Raw genomic sequence first — 14,973 nt, 5'->3', positions numbered from 1 at the left:
TAAAGCATATGCCTGAGCACAGGACCCAGGGTTCATCAGATGGAGAGGTGGTCTAAACTGTTTGCTATGGGGGGGGGGAGTACCCCCCTTCCTGTAGAACATTTTGGACAATGCTTAATCTGATATAAATTATTAAAATTATTTTTTTAAATCAATAACAGAAAAAGAACAACATTGGTTCATTTAACTTTAATTAAAAACCCAGCAATGAATCATATATATTTTTTGTATCACCCAAACAGTGATCTACATATATGGTTTATTTTGCGGGTTGTGAACGTTGCAGGTCTGCAAGGTTTTAATGCTGATTTGTGGGTCTGTTTAGGGAAAGGTAAAAGATTTTCTTTATTGCATTTTAATTCTTTCAGTGCTACAGACCTTTGTGACACTGAGATGATTAAATTAGTAATCTAAAGGATATCTTTCTGTACAGTTCAAATTTGTAGTTTTTATAATACAATTTTATAACTAAAAGCAGCACCAGCCGACCTGTAGGGCCCTAACCAGTACCCTTCGCATTCCACCTCCAGGTCAGGCAAAACGAATTGTGGGACTCCTGGACAAAGTCCCATCAGAGTTGACTCATCTTCAAGTTTGTTTTTGAAGTTTTATTGGTCTGTTTGCTGCATCTTTTTTTAACACCCTGGCTTGCTCAAGAAAAGTATAGTGGTGACAATGTATCAGTAGTGAATGCAGATTATTCATATTAGTATTACAGTATTATGATGGCATAAATGTGGCAAAATATTCTGTTAAAGATAGTGAAAAATGCTTCAGTTTCAAGGAGAGATGTGTTTATGAATTGAGAGGAGAGTTGACCCAAATTGTGTCTGTTATTAAAAAAATATATACTGTGAAAAAAAATATACTGTGTACACAGAAATATTTCAGCACACTTGTTTGTTGTTATGTGCAATCTGAATAATTAAAGTTTTTGTTGGCTTTGACAAGAACTAATTATGGGATATATGTTTTATCAGGCAAAGAACTTACAAAGCTGTTTCAATTTCTTCAGAGAAACATTAATATACGGGCACTGGCCAAGCTTGATAAGAAAATACTGTAGGAGAACAGTATGGTTTTCGGATTTGGGGAAGATAAACGGCACCATCGTGTGGCAACGGATCATCACACTACTGATTCGGGGCGTTTCAACATGCAATGCATTCTGGTAATCGTAGTCCTGCTGTGAAAGTTATCCGAGGCCGGCAGAACGTACCAGAATCCACTGCGATGTGAGTTGAAACTGCCCAAGCTTGTTTTTGGAGTCAGAGGGTTTCCCTGCCTGTACTGATCACACGCGATTCCAGTAACAACCTGGACTAGTTTATCCTGGTCAGGATATTATGTTTGCTTTACTGTATTAGTATTGCGTGCTCCAATTCCCAAATCATGCTGGAGTTTTCTGCAAGTCCATAGACAATACACTGCAACGCTGTGATAGATAGATCACTGATTAGAGGAAATGTATTATGATAGGCTTAAAAACGAACAACCCATTGTTTATCATATTAGACTTGCATGACAATAGAATGCGACTATTTGAAATAGTCAATGAACAGTAAACAAACAAAAAAACAACTCAATTTCCCAGAGTCCACTTTCCTGTTTCCGGGGTGGGTTTAACGAAGGTCAATCTGGTGGAGGAGTTACTGCAAACATGGCAGCCTTCAGAGTAATAAGGTGTGTGATCAGAGATTCTGCACGTCTCAGAAACGTGGACCAGAAATCAGCCGTGCTGTTTCGATGTGAAAGAAGGACGCTTTGCAGCGACTCTGCTAATAACAGTAAGTCGTATTAAAAAACCCGTATTATGTCTTTGGAACTAGGTATTTTTATTTTTTTAATGTGACCTTGCACATCATACGCACTGTTGTTTAACTATGGGTATCCTCATCTTCTTTGCTCTACCTAATTTTTAAAACATAAAAACAAAAATAAATTTGAATTTTGAAACAAAAGTGGCGTCTGTTATTCATGTATCTCTGATTACACAACGCTGTTTGTAACAAAATTATAACGCAATTGTCAACTTTAGTACTTACAGTAGCTGTGTTGTGCATTACAATGTATTTTTTTTAAATGTATAGTATATTATTGATAATAATAATAATAATAATAATAATAATAATAATAATAATAATAATAATAACAGGAGACAACATGATGAAGCTGCTGGGTGATGTACCTTCACTGATATGCAGTGCCACTGTGAACTCAGACTTTTGTTAAATACCCAACTGCAATAAAGAACAGTTAGTGAAGTCCTCTGCTTATATAGGCAGTGTTAACCGTCACAATAACCCTGGGTCCGTTGTGAGACAATGTCTTTGTAAGCGCATCCTGTTGAAAACCAAGATCACAAAGCGTGAGTGGAAGAATTCAGTTTAGGTTGATATTACTGATTCTTCTGACTGACTGGATGTTTTGTACTTTTGAGTCCAGGTCCCACAGATGGCAGAAGTCCCCAGTTTTCAGACGAGGAGGTTCAGAATATTTTGACCAAAATCACAGGGCTGGACCTGCAGAAGGCATTCCGACCTGTTAAACAGGAGCTGAAGCCACCAGCCTACAGACTGATGACAGACGCTCAGCTTGCACAGGTAATGGGAGGCTCTGCCTTAATCTCTCTTTCCATTTTGCATCCTTGTTTGGGAGGTGAAATATACACAGAGTATGTGCCTTTGCAACATACATTGTACGATAATTCAAAACTACCGAATAGATTTCCTTCATTTTAATGCACTGCAGTCATACACCTTAACTTGACAGCAGTTAGTCCTCAGATTTCTATTTCAAACCTAATTTCTTGCATGTTTCTTTCTCCTCCGCTTTCAGGCTACACAGAAAGCAATGCAAGTTGCTAAAGAAAGGCTAAAAATGCCACCAGTTCTTCCAGAACGAAAACCGATTGATGACGTTTTAGCAGAAGATAAGTTCCTGGAGGGATTGGAGACAGCGAAATATGTGTTTACTGATATTACCTTCAACATCCCACACAGAGTGAGTGTAATGTGCTGACCCACACAGCAAACCATTGGCTTGGATCACATGTTGTTATTAATACCCTTGTCTATTTACTTACGTTTAGAAAGTTGATGCATAGTTATTCAGTTCTGGTTTATAGGACTGCACTTTAAGCTGTAGCGCTTGTCTGTTTTCAGACGGTATTAAAAAGGGCTGTCTGTTTTTTTTTTTTTTTTTTTTTGCAGGAGCGTTTCATTGTGATCCGGGAACCTGACGGCACTTTGCGCAAGGCAACCTGGGAGGAACGAGACCGGATGGTGCAGCTCTACTTCCCAAGGGAAGGCAGGAGGCTCACGCCTCCACCAGTCTTCAAAGAGGAAAACCTAAAGGTAAAAACAGCTTCTGCGACTCCCTTTGCTGTGTTTGCTTACAGTGTTTCACCTGTCTCTAAACAGTGGTCCAATTCTCCAGGTTGTGTTCCTCCAAGACCGTCAGGAGGACATCCTTGACCTCTGCCTTGTCCAGTTTGAACCGGATTCACCAGACTACAGAAGAGTGAGTGCAGTGCCATCTTTACAGTAAAACCTGATCACTGTCACCTAACCAATTCTAGACAATGACAGAAGCAGGATTCTCTAACCCGATTTCTGTCTGATGATATTAAAAGCCATATTATTGTTGTATTAAAATTAAAAAATCGGTAAACAACCTGCAATGTTTAGATCACACAGGCATGCTGATGCGGCCAAACCAGTGGTCATTTTAAGACATATTATCCATAAAACTCAATCCTAAATGTTATATTTCCAAGGAATTAAAATGTGTTTTTGATCTCTCTCTCTCTTTTTTGCACCAGGTCCACAATCTAACATATGAAGACATTGATAAATATGGAAAGTATGACCTCCTGCGTTCAACAAGGCACTTTGGTGGAATGGTCTGGTACTTGGTGAATGGAAAGAAAATAGACGGCTTGCTGATCGATATGATCCAGAGAGACCTGTAAGTCTACTGTTAATAATTTGACTGTATTTATACAGCTTGGAGCAATGACCTTGCACTTGGCTTGAACCTCAAAATGTTCAATTCTGACTTAGTTTAAATATCACTTTTTTGTTGTTGTTACAGAATACAAGATGCTGCAAGTGTTATTCATCTCTACCACATGCTGCACCCTCAAGGTCCATCTGCAAAGGAAGCTGGCAAGCATCAAGCCCAAGGGATTGATTTGGTAAAGGTAAGCAAATCTTGCACCAGCGTGGCCTGCATATTTCATAGAGTTAATCCACTTTTCTGGTATAGGGTTACTTGCCCGTTAGAAAGTAATTCAAGTTCCATCAGACATTCAAGGACCTGTCAGCTTTTTTGAGAACTATTTATTTTTTAGTTTTAGCAGAATTTGTTACCAAGTTTGATTTAATATTCTCCTCCTGGCTCAGGTAGCCAGGTTTATTGTAGATGTCAAGCAAAGGACACTTCAGAACCAATTAGAAACAAACATGACCTCAAATGAAAGTCGGGCCATGTTAAAGAATGAGTCTCTACACACCGACAAGCTGTTTCCCCCAATCTGGCTGAAGCATAGGACTTCACAAAAGCCAAGAAGATCAGTTTAGTCATGGATAATATTGCAGTGTGAGCCGATGTAGTAATGTCCCCACCAATAATAGTGAAACAGCATATTTCCAAAATATTTAACATTAAGAATGGAAGTAGATAAGTAGGCTGTCCCGTATTTTGCTCCTTCATTTTAAAGTCTGTTTAGGAAAATGGATGATTTTGAGGACATGTTCATTTTATAAGCTTTAAACCAAAACATAGGTAGATGCATTAATGGTTCAGTTAAAATATATGCTTGTGTTGATCCAGATTTTTGTTTATACAATTGGACTCTTACTGATCCACCTGTAATGTCCTCTTTCCAAGATTTTTGCCAGGACAGAATCTCAGAAGGCTGGATATATTGAACTTGCACTCCAAGCTTATCAGGAAACATCAGCTGAACGTTCTGCACAATCATCCTCACCTTGAACTGACAAATGCAGAATCTGGTAACTTAAGGAGAAGGTGGTCTTTGAGAAGAATTGTCCTTCACCCTGAATGACCCGTTCTGTGCAACTGATTACTTGTTGAAGGACTCGTACCAGTTTGTTACAGAAGTCTTTGTTAATGCTTTAATAAAATACTGTACATACATTGTTTCAAATAAATTGACTCCATGGACATGCATCAGCTTCTTCACTCTAAAGTTTAAGACTTCTTTTTTTTTTTTTTTTTTTTTTTTTTTTTAAAAAAGTGTGTCGTTGCTGTCATTTATTTCTTATTGGCAACTGACATACATGGAACTTGCATTTTATAAATATGTATTTTCATATTAAATTCACACAACACCTAAATCTATCAAATGTTTTCAAGCTTGATGGTGTAGAAATCAATAAAAAAAATGTTAAGTTAAACTAGATTTGCAGTTATTCAGTGAAGAAAATGAACAAGAACATATGAATTGAGAGATTTATTTTGAGTTAATACAGCACATGAATGACTATTTGAAGTAATCAAACTAGAGCACACTTGCATTGCCTAATATGCAACGGATGCTTTGCAGTTGCTTGTGCCACACAAATTCTTTGTATGAAGTATAAAATTCTTTAGGGCACCAGCTATTGCAATCTTAACTGTCTACAGTGCTATTTTTTCTTTTTTCTTCTCTTTCAGCGAGTACATAACATGAACATTAACAATACAATGAGTTTGGTCACTTAAATAATAATAATGCTATCTTAAATTTAGTCATCTAGGAAATCATCATCCAGGTTTACGTCTGTTGTGTCAATGTCTTCCAGATCCAAGTTATCCAAGTCTTCCTCAAATTCTTCATTCAAAGTCTGAAATAATAAAAAAAGATAGATTATATATCTACATACACATACATTATATATATACACACACACACACACTCCATGTGTCAAGTTTTAGGATTACGTACAGATTATAAACTAAATTAACATTATGCAAGAAGGGCTTGTTGCACTGAAAATATACCAGAAGGAGGAAACAATAGAATTAGATATACGTTCATATGCACGTTACACTTTACACATATCTAGTTTGCCATAACTCAACCCCTTAGGGTTCTCTCTGGTAGGAAGCGTACCCTGCTTGCTGCCTTTTACAGTTTCAAAACTAGGTGTGGCTAATAAGCTATAATCAGACTCGATCTAATAACACCTTCAATAACTGCCACCAGCCACACCTGACAGGCTTAAACACATCTGACTCAAACAACTGTTATTTCAGATTAAATTTAGACCCCCAAAAGAGACAATTCCTGAGTGACATACAAGAACACCCCCCCCCCAATATTGCTACCTTTTCAGGTTTGTCTGGAGTGGGTTCTGTGGGAGTTGATGTGGGGCCGGGTTTAGGTGCAGGGGCTTGTATCATGAACGACGGTTCTGGAAATGCGGCTTCTGCCATTTCCACCTTCGGAACATTCTCCTTAAAGCAAAACAAAAGCCAAAGGAATTCTACACATTAGGATTTGTTTCTTTCCTGCCACTAATTACCTACACAGATTTCCTTATTTTTCTATACAGTACGTAGTACTTTTACATTCAAAGTCATGATATTAGTTATTGCTGTTGGTATTAGGTCGGTAGAACTGGCTAAAACGTAAAGTTATTTTTTATAATACTGATCTTTACAAATAAAATAAAACTGCTAAGTGCTTTTACGATAGAAATGCTCTTAATGGACCAGTGACGTAGGTAGAGAATTCTACCGTACAATAAAGATGAGGAAAAACAGAAATATTTAAAAAGGCCAAAATAAATAAATAAATAAATAAAAATAATGAACCTGTGACAGAACTGTTCCTTTTGGCTCATAACCTTTTGCTTCTTCCAATACATTTCTCTCTTCGTTCATCTAGGAGAAAAAAAAAAGTTACAAAACAGGTTATCACACCATTTCAAATCCATACATAGAACAAGGCTGTTGAAACAGATCGAACATATTTACAGTAACTAGTGGGTATTCCGCAGCCGGTCTCAACTTTCCAAGACTAGTTTCCTTAATGAACTGTTCCGCCACGAATGCTTCTTTCAACCCTGGGAACAGGTTTCCATATTCAGTGGGATCAGCCAAAGACTCTGCAGCTTTCTGGTTCACTTTGGAAAGACTCTCTCGCCACAGTTTTACAACCCTAAAGGAAAAATAAAAAATAAAGAAAACATGCCAAGTATGACTTGGGACCTTCCAGTACCAAATCTCAGCCTGGAGATTGAACTGAAATCTAACATCTGTTAACATCCAAAGCTTCTTAAGAAAATACCTTGACACCTGACTTGGAAGGTAGGTACGAGCGAGAAAGGCAGCTTCAGGAAGACGTCCTGTACGAATCAACAGTTCCAGACAGTGGTCGAGTCTGAAAAAATAATAAAAAACCTTAAGGATATGACATGCTAAATTCAGCATTTTGATCCTGTCAGCTTTCACGGGGAGTTAATTAAAAAAAATAAAAATAAACATTAAGCATCACCAAGTCTATTAACTAGAATTAATTATAAGTAGGGCTTGAAGTTTTCAGTTTTAACCAGTAACAAAGAACACCCCTGATGACCTATTTAGAAGATTAGTTTTTAATTTTTTTCAGACCAATAAACATGGGTTTAGCAACAATGTTTTAAATAATGTCAATCATGCACTACTGTCTTTCTATGTAAAGAAAACTGTTTTCAGATGGCGGCCAGTCTGCAGACAGTGCAACTGACCAAACATCAATTTTTGCATCAAACGCGTAATTTACATCAATGCGTCATTTACTTAGCAACCATGAACCCATCCAAACAAACCAGCAACATGGAGTCACCAGTTAGTTTTTTAGCATTAAGGTTTTATGCAGTGATAAACTGAAAAAGTTACTGTAAATATAAAATTGCTGTACAGTTATGCTACTAATGTACATTAATGTTTTTCTTGCGTACTATCGCTAAATATCAAACCTTTATAATATGATGAATGTTTAACCATAGGAAAAAATAAACAACTTCTTGTATGTTGAGATTAATTACTATAGTACGCTATAGTCATATGATGGGATGGGCAGGGGGAAAAAAACCCCAAAAAAGCAACAAAAAAACACTGAATTGTGTCTGCAGTGTGACAGATATGAAGGCGGTAATTGAGTACAATGAAATCTTACTTCTCACAATTCGGAGATTCAAAATGCATCCTGAGTTCTACATTGCTAGAATCCTAACGTGGACATCTTCACTTCAAAACAGTAAATTAAAGTTTCTATATGCATTAGTGAAACGTACATTGAATTTACTGTAGAAACTGAAAATGCATTACAGAAAATGAAAGTGTTTGAGTGTTGAATAAAAAATAAAACCCCCAAATATTCAAGCCCTAATTATAACTCATGTACCTATTCTAAAGCAGATATTACTACATTTACAAAACCGGCATTCAAAAAGGAGCATAATGCACCGATATGCATAATCAACTTTGTTGACAGTAACCGAATGACAAACGGTTCTGTATTATTGAATGTGGTGTACTAGTTCAGTCATTGCCAACATTTCAAACTTACTTTCCCTGCAAGAAGTAGGTCATAAAAGCAACGTTATTCTTGCCATCCTTTTCAGCCGCCTCAGCAAGTTTGTTGACCATGGTGGCATTACCAGAGGCAGTGGCCAGCAACAGAAGACCACCGTAGTCCTGCGCGTGGTGAAGGCATTCCTGGGCAAGGCCAAACTGACACTTACTGATGGCAAGCTCGGCTAGCTGCTTCCACTTTTGCTCCGACTATTGAGGGGGAAAAAAAAAAAAGAATAAAAATCTAAAAATATATAAGATGTGCTGATAATTAAAACTAATTTCATAATGAGGCAGTGGAAGTATTGGATTGATTTCATTACAAGCACAACTTCCAGGGTGCAAATTTAAAGAAACATCAATGTTTGCAGTAAGTATATTTGCAAGTTGTATATATGCAAGTTGTTGTTTAGCTTTGTCAAATAAATATCCTACTTCTGCTTCAACTGCCAGCTGATATGCGATCTTCAGCTCCCCAAGCTGCAGAGCCAGTTCAAAGCGATGCTCCGGATCTGAAGATACTGCAAGGGCTTGCGGTTTGAAACCCTGTTTAAAAAACAGAAGAAAAGAAATTAAAAGCTGGTATTATTACCATGGGCAAACGCAACTTATAAGCTATTCATTCACAAATAGTAATATAACACTAAAGGAATTAAACAGTGACTATTAAATAATATTAACTCTTTCAGTAAGAAATCCAAAAACAGATTAAATGGTTCAAAGTGTCTTTCCTATACCATAACAGAAGTCTGCAGTGTGAGACTAAAAAAAACAGATCCAACAACGATAACGTTTAGCTGCTTTTAACATTCCAACCTGTTTTTCTAGAAAGTGTGCCACTCTGGTCCTCTGTTCTTTTGGAATTGTAGGAAGAACCTTATCTGCCATACCAAAGTCTCTCCTCATCACTGCAGTCTGGTATTCTAGCACAGAGACCAGCAGGGAATAACTGACAATGTTCAACTCTTTATCACCCAGGTATAGCCGGTTATCTTTGGGGATATAACCCAAAAGATACATAGTCCTAGAAAAGAAATGAAGAATTACTATAACAGTTTGTATTAAGAAATATATTGCAAAACGCTAACGTGAATAATACTGCTTCACAACACAATAGCTAGGTACAAATAAAAAAACCCTCTATACTTATTATATTTATCATTACATTAATTATATTGAGAGATATGAAGAACTTTGTTCAAAACGTTAAAATCAGTACCCTCAGAACCAATGCACTGTAAATTGCTACCTGTCCAAGTGAGCAATGGTAACAATTTCTCCACCAACAAAGTAATTCAGCCGGTTTACAGAGCTGGTGTAGATGAAGCAGTCTCCGACCCACAACCCCGTCTTGACAATTTCCTGGATTTCGCCTTGAACCTGCAGAAAATACAAAGCATTTCTGGGTGAAGTTATCTGCAAAGGTCAAACAAAAACAGATCACAAACATTATTTTTGTATGTTCAAGGCCCATGTATAAATAAACTACCTCAAAGGCATCCTCAATGCCGTCTTCAGTTATGCCCTCATTTGATTCCTGCGCTGCTGCCACCTTCTCTCCCAGGTATTTCAGAATGAAAAATGACTCCTCTGTAGCAATGCAGACCAGCTCACCAGAGTCGGACCAGAAAATCTGCAAGTTAGAGAAAAATTAGACTACATATTAACAAAGGAAGCTAGAAGACAAGCATCAGAAGACCAACGCAATAGCTTTGAACAGAAGGTGGTCTTTGTTTTGCTGAAAAACAAGATCTAATATTTGTACCAGAACTGTAATACCAAAACATAATATATTAAATTAACAGCGCAACTGGAGTGGTCTAATTTGGTATTTTAAATATGTTTTTGATAAAAGCAATCAAAGCCAAATCCATAAATTAGTAATTTATTTTGTAAAAAAACACTAGCATCCAAACAATACAGACGTTGCACAATAATGAGTTAACTACTATGTAACTCACATGTTTAGGCTGGATTTCAATTCGGCGGATCAGTTCTGTGTTATCCCAATCATAAAAAGCCAAACCATTAACAGATCTGACTCCCAACAAGAACCCGCCATAGATACCTATAAATAGCAAAGAAAAAAGGAATAGTGCTTATAGTGCTTTAGTAGTTCATAAAAAAAAAAAAAGTAAAACAAATACTACTTTACCTTCTGCTCCAAAATCTGGTTTGAAAGACTTCTTTTCTTTGAAGTTTTTAAAGATCTTCACAACGCTGCTGCTTTCCCTAATTGCGTACCTGTAATCACAAGCAAACATCAGTCATTATGCTTTATTTTAAACCATCCAAATATACAAGTTTAAAGCAAACATTTGTTAAATCTGTATCTACTCAACACACTTACTCAGAGGAATCGTGTGCCCAGACAAACTCTTGTGCAGACCCGAAGCTCTTGTTTCTCAATGCCATGGCAGTATAAATGATGTATTCCCCATCTCCACATACCACAACAAATCTAATTGAAAAAAAAAATAAAATATACAAAATGATTCAAATATACACAAACTAAACACAGAATGTACACTGGCATGATAAATTATATCATGGTGTAAACAGTCATATGAAAAGTATATTAAGTGCAGCCTTTGCTTATTCTAAACCGCTTTCATTTGCATAAAAACCTTATATGCACATTATTGACAGAGTAAGAGTTTCTTTACCTGCCATTGGGGTTGTGCTGGATCGTCTGTGGGTAGATCTCACAGCTTCCCATGTCTTTCACAGCCAAAGGCAGCCGCTCTCCATCCTTAATTTCAGCATCACCCATGGCTTTCAGATTAGCCTGCTGGACCTCAGAGTGTTTAGCCCAAATGATCTTTCCATTAGCATCCATGGACATAGCAGGCTCCTCGCGACCAAGCTGCACGTAAAAAATGAAAGCTTCAATGAAATGCACTAGACCCCAAATACAGAGGTACTTCAGAGACACTTTGCAGTTAAACAAATGGAGAAAGTTAGATAAGAAAAACAAACACCTTAATGATAATGCTGCCTTCATCGTACCCCAGTGCCACGTTGTTGGAACCCCGTAGGCTGGCCACACACCACACCCTCTCCATGCCATAGTTCAGCGTGCTCTCCAGGCGGTATGTGCTTGAATGCCAGATACGAACAGTGCCTGTGAGGAAACGCAACTCAAAAATCAATAAATAAAATTTAAAAAATGGGGAACAGCATTGCCATTGCAACCAATATGACAAAGTAGACTAACTCTACAAACAGCCCTTAAGAGTCCCCATGCAGTGAAGTGGACACAACAATGTTTGTACAGTTCAGCAAAGTAATTTCTTTTAAAACTCTACTTCCCATCCAAAACCCAGGAAATAACAGTTTAAACCCACAATGTCATAGAAAAATATTTTAGAGTTAGATAACATACCGTCTTCTGAGCCGGTGATGATGATGGGGAGCTCAGGATGAAAGCTGACACATGATACGTTCTGAGCATGTCCTTCTAATGTTTGCACACAGGTCTTGTTCTGTAAACCCGGGAAAGCAGTTTTGTAACTTATGTTCAGTCCTTATCTAACTCTACACTTTCTCTCAACTCCACTGACAGAGATAGGGTTTCCAAAGGAAACACATGTAGTTATTATATTTACAGTTGCAGCAATCCTAGATGCAAAAACATGTTTGTGTTTTTTACCTGGTAGTCCCAAATTTTCACTAATCGATCATCAGCTCCTGAAATGAGGTAAGGTTTGTCACCTCCACTGTAATAATCAATGCAGTTCACTCCCTTTTCATGACCTTCTAATGTGAAGTTTGGCGAGGATGAGCCAAGCTGCCACACCTGTATATATTAAAAATAAAAAAATAAAGTAAAATGTTAACATATAATGTAAATATAAAACAATTAAAAAAAAATGTTCTTGTAGGTGGTATGGGTGGTTACCTTAATTGTCCTGTCTAGAGAGGCACTGGCAAACTGGTTGTTGTCTTTGGGGTTGATGACAATTTGCATAACATAATGTGTATGGCCCTCAAACACTTGGCTACAGGTCCACTTTTTCTCCCAGTCCCAAAGCTTGATAAGCATGTCATCTGTCAAAAAACAAGCCACCAAGCTGATAAATGTATAGTTTGTTTTTTTAGGGGCAGTGTAAAAACAAAAAAACATTATTTTAAACTGGTATGTTAAATTGCGATGCTTTAAATCTTACCACTGCTGGTTAGAATGTATGGCTGTGTGGGATGCACTGCTATGCATCGGATATAATCGGAGTGTGCTTCGAACATGTGAACTCTCTCCAAGGTGTTGTAGTTGAAAACTCGAATCTGCATGTCATCCTGTTTGGGAGGGAAAACATAAACTTTCACAACATTGCACTTAAGCTTAGTACTCTAAACAAACATACATTTTTTTTTATATTTGTGCACTGTGCAAATAAAAAAAAAAAAAATCACTGATCTATTCATTTATTGCCAAAGATGAAAGGAACCATTAAAAGAATGCAAATGAACACTCACCGCTCCAGTGATGACCCAATTCTTTCTGGCGACAAATTTGGAGGCTCTTACCGGCAAATCGCACACCTCAAATGTCTTCACAAGAGTCTAAAGATAGAGGCAGATACATTTCAACCAACATTCCTGCAAAAACAAGCCATTTCAACAGCATGCACTCATTGCACTTATGCATTTTAATGCATTCACTTTTTTTTGCTAGTTTCAAAATGCATGCAGACATGCACTTAAAACCACAGGGTCCTATAATCTTAACGTCAAACAAGCAGGGGTCGTAGTAAAGCATCAAATCAACATCAAAAGGTACTGTTGTACTGCAGAGCGAGTCTAAACATCACAGCAGGTGATGGGTCTAGGATAGGGCATTCAAGACAGGTTAAAATAGCACGTCACGTCAGTACCTGGCTTTCATGGTTCCACACACAGACACTGCCATTATAAAGGCTGGCTAACATCCAGGGCTCTGTTGGGTGCAGGTCCACACTCTTCACTCGGTCAGACCGAGCTGTGAGCTTCCGCTTAATATCTAGTCTCAAAGGCTGAGGGGATACAAATTTGAGGAGCATTTTTGGAATGCAAGTTTAGCAAAACTAGTAATAATTGTGCAAACGTAGTATATAGGCTGTGGTAACAGTAAAGCCAACCTTACAATGCTATTCAAACAACATTCAAATGATATACTATTCATTCTCTGGTGTACACAGCACAGACACTACTCTGCCTTTATAACTTTCACAGGTGTTCAATTAAAAACTGCTGGTACAAATTATACCAGCAAATCTGAATACTATGAAAAGATGTTCCTGAAAACATGATAAAAAGGTATAAGCTCTTCCACATTTCACGATGGCTAGCACTACCAATGTAAATATTTAAAAGGCGAACTAACATCTACCGATATGATAGCTTGGACTGTACATTATGTTTTTGTATATTGCTTTTTCACATTTAGTTGAACCGACTAACGCTTTACAACAAAAACATTGTTTATTATTATTCGATGTGGGGCCTGCAACTCAAACCCATTCCCCGAACATTCAAATTACCATTCTCTACCCGTTTGCTAAATTACATTTCAAAATACTTCATGCTCAGTACAAATAATCCCGTAAGAACACGGTGTTTGTTCGCTCTTACCATATTTACTGTATCCCAAACAGATGTTTCAATGCAATATTAACCAAGTCAGAGACTCAGACGCTACGCCGAACTCACTGACGTGGAGCTTCCTTCACCACAACGCCACGAGAGCTACCACACTAAACACCGCGAGAACTCGTACAGCTGGCCCCTGCGTTTGGGCTCCACGTAGGCGCGTTTTGCAAAGAGGTAAGATTGCCTTCAAGCTGCGTTATGCACGTTATGCGGAGTACGGTATATTAGTGTAGGTATATCTGAGGGTTCCCCAAACAATAATGTGTTTTATATATATATATATATATATATATATATATATATATATATATATATATATATATATATATATATATATATATATATATATATATATAATTGTATTCAAATTGTGTTAAATCATTTAAACTGTTGCTTCATAGCTCATATTGTATTCTAGTAGTTTACTTATTGTAAACTACACTGTATTTAAATATTGTTTTTGCCCTGAACACCTGTAAGTCACCTTGGAAAATAAACCCTTACAAAGTTATATTATAGATACTATGTAAATTATAATAATTACAATTTAATTGCAAACATTAATTATTATTATTATTATTATTATTATTATTACTACAATACTCATAACTGCCAGTATAACGGCCAAACAATCATTGAGCTGTGGTTTACACAGTGAACATGACAGCATCGGTCAGTCCTGTCGCTAACTGAATTTCCACACGTTCCATTGGCTCCCACATTTTACTCTAACGCATACACATCAAATCCTATTGCAGCAGCAGTAACGAAACAATA

The 14,973-nt window shown here is 37.2% G+C and overlaps 2 protein-coding genes across 2 annotated transcripts; one reads left to right on the top strand and one right to left on the bottom strand.

Annotated features, from left to right (window-relative positions):
- Nucleotides 1-1,561: 1,561 nt before the first annotated feature.
- On the top strand, nucleotides 1,562-5,230 carry mrps22 (mitochondrial ribosomal protein S22). Its single transcript, XM_041270344.1, has 8 exons — nucleotides 1,562-1,787; nucleotides 2,446-2,603; nucleotides 2,839-3,003; nucleotides 3,213-3,356; nucleotides 3,439-3,522; nucleotides 3,824-3,969; nucleotides 4,096-4,204; nucleotides 4,894-5,230. The coding sequence occupies exons 1-8, from the start codon at nucleotides 1,661-1,663 to the stop codon at nucleotides 4,996-4,998; spliced, it is 1,038 nt and encodes a 345-aa protein (XP_041126278.1). The 5' UTR covers nucleotides 1,562-1,660; the 3' UTR covers nucleotides 4,999-5,230.
- A 236-nt stretch (nucleotides 5,231-5,466) lies between these two features.
- Nucleotides 5,467-14,290, bottom strand: LOC121326818 (coatomer subunit beta'). The gene is made up of 22 exons (XM_041270343.1): nucleotides 14,179-14,290; nucleotides 13,443-13,580; nucleotides 13,045-13,131; nucleotides 12,738-12,864; nucleotides 12,470-12,618; nucleotides 12,221-12,367; nucleotides 11,954-12,053; nucleotides 11,550-11,692; nucleotides 11,235-11,434; nucleotides 10,919-11,029; nucleotides 10,724-10,812; nucleotides 10,530-10,636; nucleotides 10,058-10,201; nucleotides 9,818-9,948; nucleotides 9,385-9,592; nucleotides 9,004-9,114; nucleotides 8,564-8,778; nucleotides 7,301-7,393; nucleotides 6,988-7,171; nucleotides 6,826-6,894; nucleotides 6,337-6,465; nucleotides 5,467-5,852 (listed from the first exon to the last, which is right to left on the bottom strand). The coding sequence occupies exons 1-22, from the start codon at nucleotides 14,179-14,181 to the stop codon at nucleotides 5,754-5,756; spliced, it is 2,784 nt and encodes a 927-aa protein (XP_041126277.1). The 5' UTR covers nucleotides 14,182-14,290; the 3' UTR covers nucleotides 5,467-5,753.
- Nucleotides 14,291-14,973: the final 683 nt, after the last annotated feature.

This window comes from Polyodon spathula, chromosome 14 (genome assembly GCF_017654505.1).
Source record: "Polyodon spathula isolate WHYD16114869_AA chromosome 14, ASM1765450v1, whole genome shotgun sequence".
NCBI classification, from domain to species: Eukaryota; Metazoa; Chordata; class Actinopteri; order Acipenseriformes; family Polyodontidae; genus Polyodon; species Polyodon spathula.
This window is presented reverse-complemented; position numbering and strand designations above follow the sequence as displayed.

Bases quoted from the DNA above. Each gene is read 5' to 3' on its own strand.
- mrps22 (XM_041270344.1), top strand. From the start codon at position 1,661: ATGGCAGCCTTCAGAGTAATAAGGTGTGTGATCAGAGATTCTGCACGT. The intron at 2,604-2,838 runs GTAATGGGAGGC...CTCCGCTTTCAG, and splicing joins CAGACGCTCAGCTTGCACAG to GCTACACAGAAAGCAATGCA. The intron at 3,357-3,438 runs GTAAAAACAGCT...CCAATTCTCCAG, and splicing joins TCAAAGAGGAAAACCTAAAG to GTTGTGTTCCTCCAAGACCG.
- LOC121326818 (XM_041270343.1), bottom strand. The intron at 13,132-13,442 runs GTACTGACGTGA...CTCTATCTTTAG, and splicing joins TGTGGAACCATGAAAGCCAG to ACTCTTGTGAAGACATTTGA. The intron at 10,202-10,529 runs GTGAGTTACATA...TCTAACTTGCAG, and splicing joins TTGAAATCCAGCCTAAACAT to ATTTTCTGGTCCGACTCTGG.